At 52.3% G+C, this 17518-nt stretch overlaps 3 protein-coding genes across 3 annotated transcripts; 2 read left to right on the plus strand and 1 right to left on the minus strand.

Annotated features, from left to right (window-relative positions):
• Positions 1 to 1305: 1305 nt before the first annotated feature.
• TGME49_205230 (hypothetical protein) lies at positions 1306 to 2886 on the minus strand (the record flags this gene model as incomplete). Its single annotated transcript, XM_018779323.1, has 2 exons — positions 2102 to 2886; positions 1306 to 1545 (listed from the first exon to the last, which is right to left on the minus strand). The coding sequence occupies exons 1-2, from the start codon at positions 2186 to 2188 to the stop codon at positions 1306 to 1308; spliced, it is 327 nt and encodes a 108-aa protein (XP_018637286.1). The 5' UTR covers positions 2189 to 2886.
• Positions 2527 to 12137, plus strand: TGME49_205220 (U5 snRNP-associated subunit, putative). The gene is made up of 9 exons (XM_018779322.1): positions 2527 to 3972; positions 4527 to 4706; positions 5122 to 5306; positions 5782 to 7841; positions 8071 to 8320; positions 8894 to 8952; positions 9743 to 9806; positions 10679 to 10854; positions 11451 to 12137. The coding sequence occupies exons 1-9, from the start codon at positions 3713 to 3715 to the stop codon at positions 11556 to 11558; spliced, it is 3342 nt and encodes a 1113-aa protein (XP_018637285.1). The 5' UTR covers positions 2527 to 3712; the 3' UTR covers positions 11559 to 12137.
• Positions 12138 to 12232: 95 nt separating this feature from the next.
• Positions 12233 to 16628, plus strand: TGME49_205210 (hypothetical protein). Its single transcript, XM_002367712.2, has 3 exons — positions 12233 to 13429; positions 14684 to 14841; positions 15281 to 16628. Exons 1-3 carry the CDS (start codon positions 13360 to 13362, stop codon positions 15614 to 15616), a joined length of 564 nt encoding a protein of 187 aa, XP_002367753.1. The 5' UTR covers positions 12233 to 13359; the 3' UTR covers positions 15617 to 16628.
• Positions 16629 to 17518: the final 890 nt, after the last annotated feature.

Below are 17518 nucleotides of genomic sequence, written 5' to 3' on the forward strand. Positions count from 1 at the left end.
AGGAAAGGGAGATTTCTTCAGTCACGTGGTTCACCACCAACTAATTGCTTCGACTTGTATCGACTTATTCCCAAACAACTGGATTGTTGGCTGTACGAACGGATCACGTTTCATAAATACAAACAGTGAAAATTCTTTCAATCTCCATGAACGTCGTTACACATTCGATTTGAGACCGAGTTCCGAGATCTGGAGAAGTTTCGACGATTGCTTCGATGAAGTGGCGGCCCGCGGAAACCAAACTCGTGTGTCAAAGTTCCCTGTTTATCTAAGAGGCCTAATTATGCCTATCGGTTCATCTAAATTGATTCTCAGCTGTATATGGTAGACGCTAATGCAGCACGTTTAGTGGAGCCACTGATATGGCAGGATGACAATATAATTTCGATGTGTGTTTCAATGGGAAACCGTATTTCGAGCCGAGAAAATGCTACAGAGGAACACCACCAAACAGAGGCCACTTCGTGTGTGCTTGCCCTCTCCTAACTTTGGTTATAGTCAGGCGAATTTTCTGGCAGCGTCCGCAGAAGAAGCTGCCACCCACGTAGAGAAGCCGTGTATCCATCCTGCTGTTCACTGTGGAAAACAACGATTTTCTTTTGTGGTGCCGTAGAGACACGTGGCACTTCGATGCTAAGTGGAGTCTGTGAAACGCCTTTTCCTTTTCTCATAATGCAGGACTAGAACATGCAGGTATCCAACGCTGCGCTTGCGCTGAGACTACCGCGATCCGCTTTTTTCGCCCACGGAGCCGTTTTCCTGTCTCGAATGAGATCTTCCCAGTTTGGACCGGATAGGGCTCAGGAGTGTCTTTCCTGCAGAGCCATAGAATGACCTACTATATAAAGAGGCTGGCTGTAAGGAGATCGTGCTGTGCTGTAACAAACAGTTCTGATCGTGGGAAGCATCCAGCGCAAGAGAGGCAGAATTTGACCCTTTCGTTTCTAAACCATGATAGCCAAATGCATAGGTCGCTCATAGCTCAAAGGGGTCATCCGTACCGTTCTGAGATTGTGGTGAGTTGAGTGTGCAGGGCGTTGCATGCTGCGCGCCTTTTTTTCTGAAGCCACTTCGACTGTAAGGTATCATCCGAGAACCGCCACAGCCAAAGTAACAGATGCGAGACGAGAGCTGTACCACATCAGAAACCAAGAGAGGTCGATGAGTTCTTAGATTTGCATGTAAATACGGAACTCTGAGTCGATGTACCCCAGACATAGTGTATTATATGAAAATTTCTGGTTTTCTGGAGATGTTCACGTTATCATTTGGCCATTCCACAGGGGGATGCCGATCCCAGTACATTTACGTGTGAATAACTCGCAAATTCCCTCGGCAATGATTTGCCTCCTTTTTGAAAAGCCGTACATAAATCATGACATTCACTTTCGTAGTCTCGTTCCTGATGCTAGCCTGTACGGAATAATTCGGCCTATATGTCCGTCTCCCCCTCTTCTCAATCTGATTTCTTTTAATCGATCCGGAGGGGGGGGAAAGCGCTGTGTGACACTGGCGGATGTCCACACCCCCGTGCGTCAAGAAATCCTGAGAGACAATCGAAAGAGCAATTACAGCAAGAGCGATGAAGGAAGCCAAGCGTTGCCAGCGCCCCTGAATCTCCACGAGCGAAGAGAACGCTTGCCATATAGAAGGTGGCAGAGCCGCCCTACTCATTACCTTCTCAAAACCCACGGTCGTGCTCTCCAAGAAAAATACATCTAGCACGGAATCACCTGTTGAATGGCCTCAGGGATTTTCACACATGATTAAGTCGTGAAAAAACTACAATTCACTATCCCAGAACTTTCAGAAAAGGGGAACGTGTAACGGGTAGACGTCCTATCAGAACGTGACGCTGTGTTGCGGTCCACGTTCTTTCCAGAAGGGACTGATTCTCGTCACTCTGTTTCCGTATACGTTGACACTCAACCCGTGCGTTTTTTTGCAAGCTGAATTCGAACGAATTTTGAGTGGGTGGAAACAGAGTGGCCAGCGCCAGAAGCCCGGTCAAAGCAGGTTGCGATGCCCTGTTTGTAAGCCATTCGAGTCCCGCGTCTGGCTACGTATAAAACAATGAACAGGATCGCCGACAGTGCCTCACGTGGACACACTCTTCAACCGTGAGAAGAGGAGCCAAGATAAGGGGAAACTCCGTCTTGCGCGTTTCCCTTTTCTGTACAAGTTCCATTTCCGACACTCGTCCTTGTTTGCCGTGAAGGAGGTCGCCTCCCGCTCCCTCGGCTCGCCAGCGTTTCCCGTCTTCTTTGTGTCGTTTCCTTCCAGCTGCGTTCCTCTTTCACGGAAATTGTCATAAGTCTCCGGAAATGGGAGAAAGTGAAGAGCTTGCCCAGATCAGCCGGCCTCGTCCCCGTTTTTCTTCCGTGCATGCATTGACGGAGGGGCAAATGTAGCGGTCTTTCCGCTGGCGCTCTGGCACATGCACATGACTATATCGAAAACGACCTCTGGCCGTCGCTTCTTCACGAATCCATGGAACGAGAAGTTTTCTTTTGTCTTTAGTCTGGGGCGAATGGCAAGGAAAACACAGTACAAGGGGCCTTTCTTCGCGAAAAGGCGTGTCTCTTACATGGCGGACGCGCATGCCCGTCTCTGCTCTAAATAATGTACTTCGTCTTTTCGCGAGTCTTGGCTGTATTTCTCTCTCGTTCGTATATGCAATTTTTTGTCACCCTTCCGTTTCCTTATCGTTTCCCGCATTTCAGCTTTCCCGTTAGCAGCACTGCTCAGACTCGCATACCGAAGTCCCCCGTCGACGGCAGACGGTCTACATGTTTGTCGGCTTTACGCGGTTCTCTTGCCGTTGTGTTTTCGACCTCTCCACTTCTTCTTCAAGCTTTCTTCGGTTGTTCTTTCTTTCGTCTTCGCGCTGCTGTATTCTGTCAAGCTTTCCAATCGTCTTTCTGCGTCGGCCGCGCAGGATCTGCGTTCGGTAGTACCGGTACTGGTTCTCCTGTTGGCGTTGTGGATTTCCTCTTACTGTTCTCGGGTTTTTTCCCCAGCAGGAAAATCGTCTTACCATCGCCATCTTCCGTGGAGGTCTATGTAGTCGTTGGCAGGAAACGAGGTCTTTGCGACAACGTGCAAAAGACAGTTTGCTCCTGGACTCGAGCGGGCTGCGGCACCATTGCTGGCTGGGGTGTATGCACACCGACGCACGAGGGTCTGCATTCGAATCAGAATGCTGTCATAATGTGCAGTTCCAAAGAAACTGCGGTGATCTGTTTTTAGGTCTGTTCTCCCCCCTCTGTGTTATTTTCTGTCACGGAACCGCGTCTCCTTCGTTCACCTTTCTCTTCCGGCGCAGCTGGTCATCCGTGCTGAGACCACGACCTTGCTTTCTTCCGTCCCTGTTTCAAGTTTTATTTCGCCAGTTTTTCAGCATCGGCAAAGCCTATCGCTTCCCGTAAGCCTGGACGTTGAAGGTGCCCAGGCATCGCTTTCGACGGCTATTCTTCCTGGGTTCTCGAGACAAATATTCAACCCGCAAACCTTCACACAATCGATCCCTCAGCGATCCGCTTCCCGTCCGTTTCCGTTTCTTGCTGCGGGCCTTCGCCTGTGGCGCCCTTCGTCCCGCGCGCCGTGGTGCTCTTTGCTGCCCCGGTCTCCGTCATTTTCATCCGGTGGTGCCTCAGTGTTCTTCTGTTTCTTTGATTTCTACGCTTCCTCGTCCCCCTCTCGTTCCGTCAACATGCAAGCTCCTCGACAGCCGGCCTCCCTCATGCCCGGCGCTCGCCGGTTCATGCCGGGAGTCGGCTCGGGTCCCAGCGGACCGTACGTGGCGGGAGTTGGGCGAGGAGCGACGCCCTTCTCGACTCGCGCGGAGACTCCTGGCCTTCACTCGGTTCCGGGCAGGAGGACAGATAATCTCATGAATAAGGCGGCTCTGCAGGCGAGTGCAGGCGTTATGGTTGGCGGGGAACTCTCGTCCTCTGCGAGGACGGCTGCAGAGTAAGAAGCAAAACTCCGAAGTGCTCCGGGTTGCGCTATCTCCACTCAATCTCTGCAAAAAACCAGGAAGTCTTTTATGTCTGCTAGGGAAAGAAGGGGGCGCACCGAAAACGCCATGGTCGGTCGTGGTCGAACGCACCTCCAAAGTCGGACTCAACAGAATGCCAGACACAGTTCATCGTCACATCAAGTTCTAGTCGCATATTTTGATATGCATATATGTATATGTGTACTCACGTGTAAATGCGTTTGGAGATAGGTAGGTGTGTGTATGTGGGTCCACGTGCTCTGGTTTGAGGATTCGAAGTGAAACAAGGGTATTCTCTGTTGGTTGGATCCAGCATTTGCCTGTCGAAAATGTCATCGCGAGTTTTTTTCTTGTGGTCTCCACCGTAAGCATACCTCCGAATATCACCAAATCTGGCTGTTTCTGATACAGCGGTTGGCCATCTTGACTGCCTCGGCTTGTGTCGTGCGCTTGCCTTTCTTTGCCGCGATGTGTGCGCTGCAAGTTCATTTCATGATTTGCTGTTTCTTTCGCTTTTCTCGGCCAGGCTCTTCGGGCGCCCGCCTCCAGGCTACATTCCCGGGCGCGGGCGAGGAGCGACTGGCTTTGCAGGAGGAGTTAGTCGAGATGACACGGCAACTGACAACGTCCACGACAAGAGCGATCTTTCCGACGCCAATTTCGACCCTTTCACGGGGTATTCTGAGGCGCTGTTCAACGATGCTGAGTAAGAGCAGGACGGGAGACCAGAGACGCCATTTGGGGAAACTGCAGGGTGCCGCAAGCGCCACACCTTTGGTTACTTGCTTACCTCTCGCAGTGCGGTCCCTGACTTGCTCAAGTGCGCCTTTGAAAAAGCACAATCATGCACATAGGCGCGCACTCGAGTCGGGTCTTTGTGATTTTTCTGACAGCCGCAACTGTTTGTGTCCGCAGCTCTTCCGCGTTTTCTGGTTTCTGCCGTTTTTTTGCTGCGTGCATCTCCCACCCGAAGTCCCTTGCAGTATTTCAAATGCTATGGTGTCAGCAGTGATCCGCGACTGGGCTGTCTGCGTTTTGGAGCTGGAGGTATCGTTAGTCCTAGCTCTGTTTCGCGCCGGCTACTCTCAGTGTGTTTTCCTCTTTCGCGCGCTGCGACTCAGGTACGACGAAGAAGACAAAGAAGCAGATCGGATTTACGACACGGTTGACATGCGCATGGATGCCCGACGAAAGTCGCGCAGAGAAAATCGACTGAAGGAAGAAATCGCGAAAATGCGTGCCGAGAAACCGACGATTCACCAACAGTTTGCAGACCTGAAGAGGTCCCTTGCGACAGTAACGAAAGGTGCGCCCAAAGTGTCTGTACCCCAGAACAAGTCGTGGGTTTCAAGACAAAGACATGTCTATCTCCACACGAAAATAAGGAAGCTGTGGGCATGTTTCTCTTCTCTCATGCTGAGACATTTGTCTCCGAAACAGGATTCTGTATAACCTTTTGCTGGCGAGCATTTTCTACGCGGTGGACTGCTGGTTTACATCTCTCTCTTCGTTTCGCCCTCCTTTGTTCGCGTCTCTGCATGCTCGTTGACCTCTTAGGCATGCCAGGCCGTGTTTGTTCTGCCCTTCTCGTACGTTTTACTACGACTTTTCCTCTCTGACGTCGCGTCTCGCTTTTCTCAGGTGCCGTTTTCGCAGTGGAGACCGCGTAGCTCTGCTCTTTCTCTTCTGCCTCGCCCCCTGTTCTCAGCTGCTGTGCCTTGTAGAGTGGCATGTTGGATTTTCTGTTTCCTTGTCTGCCCCCGTGTTTTTCTCGTTTTTAGAGGAATGGGAGGCCATTCCGTCGGTCGGCGACTACACGTTGAAGCGCAAGCAGAAGAAGCCTCAGATGTTCAGCATGGCGCCGGACTCGCTGTTGCTGCAAGGGCGGAACTCGACGTCTTACTCGAACTCGATTGCGTCTGCAGGATCCGCGACGCCGATCGGCTTCGGCATGCAAACTCCGCTCATGGGGATGGCCACACCGCTGGGCTTGCAGACTCCGCTGGGGCTCCGCACCCCGCTGTTGGGCTCCGGCTCGGGGACTGGGTCTTCGGGCGCAGGCACGCCGTCTCTGAACGACTTGGGCGAGGCCCGCGGGACGGTGTTGTCTGTGAAGCTGGACAAGGTGATGGACAATCTGTCGGGGCAGACAGTTATCGATCCGAAGGGATATTTGACGGACCTGAATTCGATGCAGCTGCAGAGCGACGCAGACGTCGCAGACATCAAGAAAGCTCGGACGCTCCTCAAGTCGGTGACGGCGACGAATCCGCACCACGCCCCCGGGTGGATCGCCGCGGCGCGTCTGGAGGAGCTGGCGGGGAAGCTGCAGGCGGCCCGCGAGTTGATTGCCACTGGGTGTCAGCAGTGCCCCAAGTCCGAAGACGTCTGGTTGGAGGCAGCGAGGCTGGAGAAGCCTGCGAACGCGAAGGCGGTGCTCGCCAAGGCCGTCTCCGTGCTGCCGCACTCGGTCCGTCTGTGGTTCGACGCATACGCGCGCGAAAAGGACCTCGACCAGCGGAAGCGCGTGCTGCGGAAGGCTCTGGAGTTCATCCCCAACTCTGTGCGGCTGTGGAAAGAGGCGGTCAGTCTCGAGGAAGAGAAGAACGCGAGAATCATGCTCACGCGCGCCGTCGAGTGTGTGCCTCAGTCCGTGGAGATCTGGCTCGCGCTCGCGCGTCTCAGCAGCTACGAGGAGGCCCAGAAGGTCCTGAACGAGGCGCGCAAGAAGTGCCCGACGAGTCCAGAGATCTGGGTCGCAGCCTGCAAGCTCGAGGAGACGCAGGGGAACCTGAAGATGGTCGACACGATCATCGCGCGCGCGCGCGACAACCTGATTGCGCGGGGCGTTGCGCAGACTCGGGATGTGTGGCTGAGGCTCGCAGAAGAGGCCGAGGCCTCGGGCTTCATGGCGACCTGTCAAGCGATCGTGAGAGCCACGATGAAGGTTGGAGTCGAGGGCATGAACGCGAAGCGAATCTGGAAGGAAGACGCCGAGGAAGCGCTCTCCCGGGGTTCGGTGGCAACGGCCCGCGCGCTGTACACTTGCGCAATTGAGCGTTTGAAGACGAAGAAGAGTTTGTGGCTGGCGCTTGCGGACCTCGAGACGAAGCACGGGACCACTCAGGACCTGGAGAAACTGCTGGCGAAAGCCGTGGTCTGTTGCCCACAGGCTGAGGTTCTCTGGCTCATGCTCGCCAAGCAGCACTGGTTGCAAGGCGACGTTCAGGCGGCGAGAAAGGTCCTCGCGGAGGCCTTCGTCCACAACGAAAACAACGAGGCGATCTCCCTTGCCGCTGTGAAGCTCGAGCGAGAGAACCATGAATTCGCGCGCGCGAGGAAGATCTTGAAGCGGACGCGCGCCCACGTCAACACGCAGAAGGTCTGGATCCAGTCGGTGCAGCTCGAGAGGCAAGTCGGGGACTACGACGCGGCCATCGCGCTCTGTGAAGAGGCCTTGAAGAGCCATGCGGAGTGTCCGAAGCTTTGGATGATCGGCGGCCAGCTCCACCGCGAACACCCGACGAAAAAAGACGAGGAAAAAGCCGCAGAAGTCTTCCAGAGAGGCACCGTCGTCTGCTGTCGCAGCGTCCCCCTCTGGCTGTGCGCAGTCGACTGTCAACGCGAACAGGGCAAGTGGAGCGTCGCGCGCGCGATCCTGGAGAAAGCCAAGCTGAGGAATCCGAAAAATCCAGACCTCTGGCATGCCGCCATTCGAATCGAAGTCGAAGCAGGAAACAAACAAATGGCGCAACATGTCGCCAGCAAAGCCGTCCAAGAATGTCCCAACTCCGGACTCGTCTGGGCCGAGGCCATCTTCCTCGAAGAGAAAAGTGCACAAGTAGGCAGTGCGGCAGTGCAGCGTCACGCTTCTGCAAGATGGTTCTCGTCGCTGGCTTATCACGAGTCATCTGTCTGCTGTTTAGACACAGTCAAGGGCGACAGGCTAACCTGCAACTTGTACACACACCGTTGGAATAGTGAAGTCAGACACGCTCACCTTTGAAAACAGAAAAGAAGACTTCCCGTTCGCTCACCTTTTCTGCTCTGCCCTTCTTCGATTTCTTCAGACCCACAAGGCCGTCGACGCCCTGACCAAGTGCGAAAACGACGTACACCTCGTGCTTGCGGTTGCTTGTCTGTTCTGGAAAGAAGGAAAAATTTCCAAGGCGCGAAAGTGGTTGAACAGAAGCGTGACGCTCGACGCGTCCTTCGGGGACGCCTGGGCAGCCTTCCTCGCCTTCGAACTGGAGAATGGAGGTGGAGAAAAAGAGTGCAGAAACATCATCAACAAGGCTTCGCTCGCGCAGCCCAACCGAGGTCAGATCTGCAGGCAATCCTAAGCATGTTCGGTTTCCTGTGCGTGTCACTACACCCGAGGCTTTTTCAAGACGTCGATCTCGTGCTCTGTCGAGCGATGCTTCGCAAAAAGTGGAGTGCCGCTCTCGATACATATATATATATATATATATTCATATATGCATATATATATATATATGTATATATGGATGTGTATATGTATATATGTATGTATATATGTATGTATATATGTATATATGCATATTCGTGTATATATATATATATATATATTTATATGGATACATACATAGAAGCATACACATATAGACATGTGCTTTCTGGACTGCACATTTGTGGACGAATGACAGACACACATGGAGAAGGGCGCAAGAATTTTTCCGACGAAGGCACGATACAGATGAACGACTCAGCTGCATCTGTACATGGTTTGTGTGGTGCAGACATACGTTTGCGTGTGTACGTACTTGTGGATATTTGCAGAGAAAGCGTCGATGTGGTTCTTTCTGCGTGCGGTCTCGGCAATCTCTCGAAAGGAATGTCTGCTGCCGTGTTTTGTGGCTTTTTTCCTTCTAGGGTTGAACTGGAACAAAGTTGTGAAGCACGTCAGTTGCTGGACTCTTTCTTTCCCCGAGGTAAGACCTAGGCAGAAGGGGAAACAGTTCCCTTCTCAACGCTAGCGTCTGTCTCCACGGCTTCTCCGATTCTCCGGCTGGTCGAAGTTCGACAGAGGGCGTTTTCGAGGGGTGGAGCAACAGAGGAAACCGAATTCGAAGTCTTCTGTGTCATTTTTCTCCCTATCGTTTGCACACTTGACGAGATTAGTCAGTGTTTTCCAGCACCGGCGCAACTGACTTTGGAAGGATGTTCCCCCTTTCAGCGAATTGGAAATCGCGGTTTTCGTAGGTTTCTCGAAGCGAAAACTGAGACTTCGAGGTGCCGCATGCTTGTCCGTACACAGACTCTGGGGTCCTACTAGATGCTGAATCCTAGCAAGTGCACACGATGCTTCTGACGATCGTGAAAACGCTACTGCATTCGCATTGTGCTTTCCAAGAATTTAGCGCCAGTGGCGATCTCACCCGGCAATTTGCGCAAGACCTGTTCTCTCTTGCGATGCATGGATGCATGTACGGGAAGTCTTTGGGAGGCAAAAATCAACACGACGGAGACGGGGAATCGGGGGAGACTGTAAAGATCGTTTTTGTGTGAACACAGGCGACAGAGGACGCAATGAAGCCGAGATGCATCATGTCGATGAAACGCCTCGAACGTAGCAGCGTAGAAGTTATTCGGTGCTTTGGCCATCCAGCTGCGAGTTTTGCGTGGGAACCGGCGAGAGTTGCTGCATTGGATGGAGCAGGCGTGTGTTGCCCTCGAGCTTCATCTGTCCTTTCGGGGAGTTTGCGTTGTTTTCCTTTTCAGAAGCTGAGAAAAGTAGTTGAGCGCATGTTCCCAGAGGTCATGAAGAACGACAAGCTTCCACAAGGTGCGTGCATGCTTCTTCCGGCTTCCTCGTTTGCTTTGACTTCCTCTGCCGTGTGATCTCCACTTCGTTTCGCTTGTGCGATGAAGTTTCGTCGGAATGGAGAGATTGGCTGGCGCGTCGCGTTTGTCTCGAAGAGGCGCCCTTGGCGGTTTTCTTCGAGTTCGCTGTTTCGGTCGCTTCCGACAGCCCAAGGTGGTTGGTGCTCGTACACCCTATGGCGCTGAGGCTGTTCCACAGCGGTTTTGTTCGGAGCGTGATGTATGGGCTGCTGACTCCGCGTGTGTCGAACTCAGCAGGCCTACCTCTTTTCGGAGTTCCGTACAATTTGCGGGTGTCTGGCCAGACGCCGTTTGCGTTCCCGCATTCGTTGCCAGGCTTCTCGAGCGCCGTGTGCCTTTCCAGCTTTTTAACACCGCACACCGGCGGCTCGCCAGGACTCGTGTCATCCTTTTTCAGTCCAGGACGCCTGTTTGGCGTTCGAGTTCTGACTCCCTGAATTTCGTGAAGCCGTCAAAACCTCAGCGTTGCTTCACTTGTCGAGCTGCTCCGTCAGCGCGAGTCCTTCGCTGCTCGGTTTCACATCGTCTCGCTCGCTGTATGTTTGGATGCATTTGTGTGAAAGCGGTATTTTCAGTGCCTATATGCAATGCGTGGTTGTGGGGTCTTTATCCTGATGACGCGTTTACATCTCTGCACGGAGGTGAGCGAAGAGTTTGCCAGACTCAGCTCGAATCTCCCGAGACGCACCGAAAACTTCATCCAGACAGTTCATTCTTCTGTTCCTGCGACATGCGAAGCGTGCGATGGAGCGGCAGCGAAGAGTCGATCATCTCTTTCGGCTGGCATCGCTGTTTCCTGTCTTTGTCTCCCAGTCATCAAGGATGCGCTGTACGGAAAACTCGACATCTCGGTGGCCAAGAGCACGTCCTCGTTGCCTCAGAAAGGAGGCCGAACACCAGATCAGATCAAGGACGAGAAGGCGTCTGAGGGCAGGAAGCGCGAGCAAGGTGATTCGTCGCCGACCCAACAGGGTGCCTCGGACGCAAAAGTAAGCGAACAAGAAGCAGCAACACCGCCCGGCGTTGAAGGTCGGCCTTCCTCTCTGCAAACGCCCTGTTTCATTTGTTATGCATCTTTCTCCGGTTCGCTTTCGTCACGCAGGCATCGATGTGAATCTCTCTGTGTGTCTCCTTTTTGGCTGTTACGAAAGCGCCCCGTAGAATACTACACGAGCTCCGCGCGAGTCAAGCGATATGCACATCTATGTAAGCGTGTGTAAATGTGCAAGAATGAAATCTGTGAAGAGGCGCCTGTGTGTCAACAAGTCTATAATGCGCAAACTCCACGGAAGGCGCAGGATATATGGAAGGGTGTTTGTCCTCCGTTGGTATACCGAGTTTCGAAGAAAGGGGAGAACTCCAGTGTACGCAAGGGAGCGTTTTCCTCAGCGCATGCAGCCGTGAATGGGTACAAATTTTGCAGTCGATCCATTTCGGTCTCTATTCAAGTGCAGAGCAGTGACACGAATCAGCGCAGCCCGCTGTAGCGTGTATGTGACTGGAGGAGGCATACGTCTGTGCCTGGAGGAACGAAGAATGTCCTCATCACTCGCGACTTTCTCTTGTGTTGGGTTGTTTGCTCTAGGCGGCCGCTGTGGACTACAGAGACGAGAGACCAAGCACTCAAAGGGAGAAGAGAGAGAGAGAAGACAGAGAAAAGGAGTCGGAAAGAGAGACGAAGAAAGCCAAGTAGTCCGGGGTGCGGGGAGAACTTGAAGGCGGAGCCAGAGAAGCCGAGTTTTTTTGTGCGGTATTTTGCATGCACGCAATGTATTCGCACGTGCTGGTCGGTCTCCAGGTTTCTGCGGGATACACAGAGAAAGAAGTGAACAACTGACAGCCATCTTCTACCCTTCTCGTGGCGGAAATGCGGTTTTTGCCCATTTGTAACGGCACTGACGGACAAGTTGCAACTTTTTTCTTTGGGGATATCAGCCGGGAAGCACTGGGTTCTTTCGTAGCAACTCTTTCCCTGTGTCGTTGGACGTTTCCTCGACACGAGCTCTTCAAGCGACTGGACTATATATGCGGCATGCGCGATTCGCACGGGGTTTTTTGTACGTCTACTTTCTTTCTCTAGCCTGCTTCCTCGCACGACGTTGTTGCGCTCGCTACTCCGTTTTCTTGTGTTTATCCAGGGCGCTCTGCCGCCGTAGTTCTCTCGCAACGTCTTTTTCGGTATTTGTGTCAGCTCCTCGCAACTCGCAGGCCTGATGGTTCGCTAAATAGTTTCTTTCTCCCAGTTTTTGTACGGCAAACGAGCTGTCCCGCAGCACTAGAAACACGGCATTCCTGGACACCCCATTTCGGCGTGCTGCTCTGCCTGTCGCCGGCGGACATCAGAACATACCGATGTGGAATCACCCTAATGTCTCAGCTTGCAAAGCTCCGGTCCTTCCATTCTCGAAGCTTGAACAGGGCTGTTTGCAAAGACTCTCTCTGTGAAAGGAGCTTCTTCAGGAGAAGTAATGTCGGCTGCAGACAACTTCACGTCCCTTCACTTTGCCAGCCTCCCGTGGCAATTGCTCCTTTGTAGAGCCCGGCACATAGAGAAGCACGGGGCGTTTTCTCCGCTTTCCAAGATTTATTCACCGTCTTTCTTTCACACTTGCCCGTTAAAAACAAAAACTGCCCGCTGATGCTCCGGCTGCCATCGGTTTCTGTGGTGCGTGGCATTCTCATGGTTGGGAGCAACCGTGAAGATCGAGAATCGCTGCACGGTTCCAGGGAACGCGATGTATCCAGTTTCGTCGGGAGTTTTCCCCGGCTTTCTACTCCGCCCGCAAGGCAAAGAACACCTTTTCTGTAAATGTAGTCAACGGGGTCGTCTAGCCTACACATTTTCTGCTTTTTCGTTGACTCGGCCCGTCTTAAAGGGAGCGCCGTTCTCCGCGCCCTGAGAGTGCTCTTTCCCCCTCGGCGGTTCCTAATCCCTTCTCTCTGTATCGCGCCTGTTGTTGCTTTCTTTTGGCGTCTGCCGTCCCGCTTCGTCGCCTTTTTTCAGGAATTCTCCGGGCATCTCTCCGCTGCTTATTCGTCACCGCAATTCACACCATTCTAAAGAGCCGTCTCCCGCTGCTGCCTTCACGGGTTAAGGTTTGGGGGGTTTAGCGTTTACCGCTTCAACCCGTAAGGGTGTTCCTGCGCCGACTCTCAGCGTTTCCCGACCGCGACGACGCGGCCTTCTCTTGTGCGACCAATTTCGCGCCGGATTGAAGCTTGGGGTAAGGTCGTGGAGGGTTGCCTCCGAGGCCGCGAATCAGCGGGGGCGGGTCGTTTTTGCAGCGGTGGATTTCGTAGAGAGGACCAGTGGTTTTCGGGGGGGGGCGGCGGGTCGCATGGCTCCCCCTGCAGAGCGCAGCTGCTGCCACACCATTTTCAAGTTTTTTTAACGTTTTCATTTCGCTGTTTCGAGCTCGATCCGCCAGACTTTTCGCTGCTGTGCCGACATTACTTTTTTCTTGATCGAGCTTGTCCCCACAGTTCCAGTGAAGATGCGTGTCGCCCACCCCCGGCTTCTACTCGCAGGAGCTGTCGCAGCTCTCCTCGCGACAACTGCCCACGGTAAGTGTCCGGTTCTCCAGTTTTTTCAGGCTTTCATGACATGAGGTCGTCCTTCTTCCTTTGCAGGAGGTCCAGGGTTCTTCGTGGGTTCCCTGCGTGGCCGCGAGACTTGCGTGTTGAAAACCCGCTCGGCACACGTCGGAAAGGTCGGCTTGTCGTCCTTTGCCAGAACGTTTCACTGCAGAGCAGGCAGAAAATCGGAGATTTTCAACGTGAAAACGCTGTCTCACGATCTATCTCGATAAACATCCGCGCGTGCGGGAACGAGAGGGACGGAGCGCTGGCGGCGATCTTCCTGGGGCTCGGGCGCCGACTGCTTTTACAGCCAAGAGTTTCTTCGAAATCCGAGTTGTGTGAGGGAGTAGAAACGCTCTCTTACTGAAGAGAACATGAGGGCGACAGGGTAGCGTCTGGAGGCTATGCACCGTCATACAGATCTCTTGGGTCTGGAAACTGATGGCGGCAGCAGCTGCCGCCAATTCCTCGTGAATAGATACAACAGGCGCTTCTGCGTTTTTTCTGCGAGAGAGGGCGTTAGTTGTTGAGAAAATGACTTCCGGACCACCACTATAGAATAATGGCATAAAGAAGTCTACCAGCTGAATTGGTACTCCCCCCCTTGTTAGTATGTACAGACTATGGGAGCGAAGGTGATACAACAATATGTAGTTCCATCTTGCGTTTGTTGCAGTCAAAACACCGGTAGCGGTGGCTGAGAGCCGCCTAGGAGATTCTTGCAAGCAACGGTACATACACACACAAACGAAGCATCCAAATTTGTGTCCTTTCGGAGTTCACCATGGCTGCCGTCGTCCTTACAGGCACTGCGTTTTGCCATGTTCTCCATTCGTCAAATAGCGATTTTTGTGCTCATATGCGACTATGAAAGCACATTTCCCCGTCCGGCGTATTCATGAAGAAAGGGAAATCCAACATACATTCTTCACTCGAGATACGTTACCCTCAATTTTTCAAAGGCTAGAAGTGAACGTATTTTTTGAAGGCGAGTGCACGAGAGCGACTGTCGTGTGTGAGAGGCAGCCGTATCTTTCGTTTGTTTTTCTTTGGTGCTGATTGGGCTTTGCTTTTTCCGCCGGTTAGGTAACCTCAAAGCGCCAGAAGCCGTGTGATATAGGAGGAAATAAACGGGACATTAGATTGAACAACCTGTGGCAGCTACCGTGTCTTTAAAGGTTGCGTTTTAGCGAGTAGACGTCAACCGCGCATACGAATTTCTTGTTTTTCGTTTGTCAGGTAGTCAAAACGAAGCTCCCAAGGAGGCTGGAAATGCGGCACCGTCTGCAGTGTTCCTGTCAGGAGTTTCCACGGAGAAACTGGCAGCGATGCTGGAAAAGCAGAGGTCGACCATGGACGAGGACACGTACAACAACATGCAGACTGTCCTCAATGAGGTAAAAGAAAAGACAAAGTGTTTTCAGCTCTCTACTGTGTCTCAGTACAGTAAAACGGCCAAGGTGCTTGTGCGGTAATTATATCCGTGGGTTACTGACTCAGGTGTGTGACATTACCTATGTTCCTTAACATGACATCCATCCATTGTATCGCCCGTGAAGGGTAAAATCTAGCAGTTTATGCGGCCTTGAAAGAACTCTCACCCTAAATCGTGCGTTTGAGTCCTCTGTCAAAGGCGACGAGGGATACGAAAGGCAGATCGAAAAGTCTAGACGGCTGTGCCGCGCCTATCGGGACACGAGGACGGTGTCTGCTTTGAGAAACAAGATGTTCAGTTGTGCATGGATCAACATCTGTATAGTTTATGCAAATAGTTACGTGAATGTGAATTTGTTTTACGTGTAGATGCGACTGGAGATGTCTGTCGTTGCGATGTAGGTGAAAACGTCTGACATGGAGCAGTTCATGAAAATGCTTGGGGAAGGCGGACAAGGAGTCGATTCGATCATGAACCACCCTCTAATGCAGAAAAAGGTGAAAGTCGCGGAGGAAATCTCTGGTTTGCTCGAGGACTTGGTGCAGAGCTCAAATTTCACGGACGACCAGGTTGAAGAGCTCGGACGAATTCTTTCGGCGAACAGTGCACGGCTGGTCCGAGGAGAGATTACTCTCGAAACCTTTCTTAGTCAGATTAAGGATGCAAAGGCTGCTGTCGAGGAAGACGAAGAAATGGCCCAGGGGGCGGGCGATAGTGCTGAAAACAGTAGCATCTAAGCGCCACTGGGGTGTAGAGGACGACAGTGTCTTTGGAGTTTGTCCGGAGTTTGTGGAAACAAAGATCTTTATCTCGAGATTCTCGAGCAATTTCAAAAAGTTCAGCTCTGTCAAGAGTTTTTGAGGTTGAGGAAAAGTGAAGAGAACGCCCAGTCGACTTCTGTGTTTCTGGCTTGGCCTGACACAAAATCTGGACGAGTTGGGGTTGGTCTGTCGAGAGTGTTTCCACGATGTTTCCCGCAGATAAGGGAAGGATGGTGCAGGATAGTATCGGTAGACGGAAGAGAGATACGCCTTCGGAGGGGAAGCGCTCTGATTCAGGTTTTAACGCAAAAGACGGAAACGGAGTGTCCTTCCCTGTAACTTTTGGACGCCAGGAAAAGACTCGCATGCGCCAGGCTTTTTCTCTGTAGCCCTTACGGCACTTGTTGCTATGGCAACTCGAGGCCGAAGGCTTCCTTGTTTCTTTGCCTCTGTGCAGCAGGGTGGCACTAGGCACTGTTTAGGGTAGGGGCTGGAGCAAGGACAGAGTTTTTGAGGCCATTCCAGGAACTTTTCCGGCGCTGGGTATTTGTAAAAAACAGAGAAAAGAGAGCTTGTTTCCCTTTCACTCCCCGTTTGAGTGTCACATGCCTGTGACAGTTCTGCAGGATGGTCGTGATGTGTTCACGCCTTATGAAGCTGCTTCGATGCGAATCGTGGCAGGCTTGAAACAGTTTCTGCGTGCCACCTTGTGGACCTTCTGTTCCCCAGTGTTTTTTGAACTCGCTTGCTCTAGAGGAAGTTCGTTGAGAATCAAATTTAAGGAGTGCTGATGAAATCCGAGAAATGGGGGGAGAGTGTAAGACGCTGGGGAACCAAGCGAACAAGTCGAATGGTGCGGAAATGACGTTTCAGTTTTCGCTGTTCAAATGATTTGTCGGCAGTGCATGTCTGTATCAAAGATTGTAGAAAGACTGGTTTTGCGAAGTCAAGTTTTTGTCCCACATGTGTGGCTTTCTCTTAATGCCTGAACGACAGTTGATTTCACAAACAAGTGGGCAACGGCTTCTTTTCTAGTCGGTCCCCCTTCGCTTCGATGAAATGCGAGGCAGCCTACAGCGAGTTGTATCAAGCATTCACGCACATAAAACATAACACTGTCTCTTAAGAGACTACACGTAGCGATCTCAAAAACTCCAGGCAACGGTTGCTGGCACTAGGGAGAGAAGTCCCTCTTATTATCCCAAGGGAGGCTTTGCGGCTTCGTTATTCACGTAGACAGGTGTTTCCTACACAAGCTAGATACTGTTTCGGCATCCGTCATCCCATCTACTATCAGATACTGGGCCAAATAAGAGAAAACGGCCGTCAAATTGAACATCAGAGATACTCTAGAAATGTCGCGCCTTAAGGGAAGTTCTTCCACTGGCCACTACACACGAAGTGGCACTTAATGGGGAGGAGTAAGTAGAGATACATCTGCATCCCAAAGTGCCTTGCGGAGGAACTAACTGAGGTGTTCTTTTCTTATGTTGGGCAGTGTCCTGCTGCCGGACGCGGTCTGCCTTTTTTTGCTTTTGTCTCACCGTCGCTATAGAACATCCTAGCTTTCTAGTTTAGCCCCCTACCCCGTACCCGGTGGTCACAATGCAGACAAAAGAAAGGAGCGACCTATGGGAAGCGAGAGTTTAAAAAGGACGTGGAAAGAGATGGGAGTACGGGAGCAAAAAGTGGGGAAGATAGGGGATAGTGGCAGGCGGCTGTTGCTCCGGCAGCCAGGCCACGAAGACCTGAAAAAGGAGTCCACTGCGTTGGACTAGTAAATCAACAGATGGGCAGGGGTGGCGACGAAAGCGCGAAAGCGACAGGTACATGCTGAAATACGCGTGCGCATTGTCAAATGCCGATCACACGGTTCTT

This window comes from Toxoplasma gondii, chromosome VIIa (assembly GCF_000006565.2).
Source record: "Toxoplasma gondii ME49 chromosome VIIa, whole genome shotgun sequence".
Taxonomy (NCBI): Eukaryota; Apicomplexa; class Conoidasida; order Eucoccidiorida; family Sarcocystidae; genus Toxoplasma; species Toxoplasma gondii.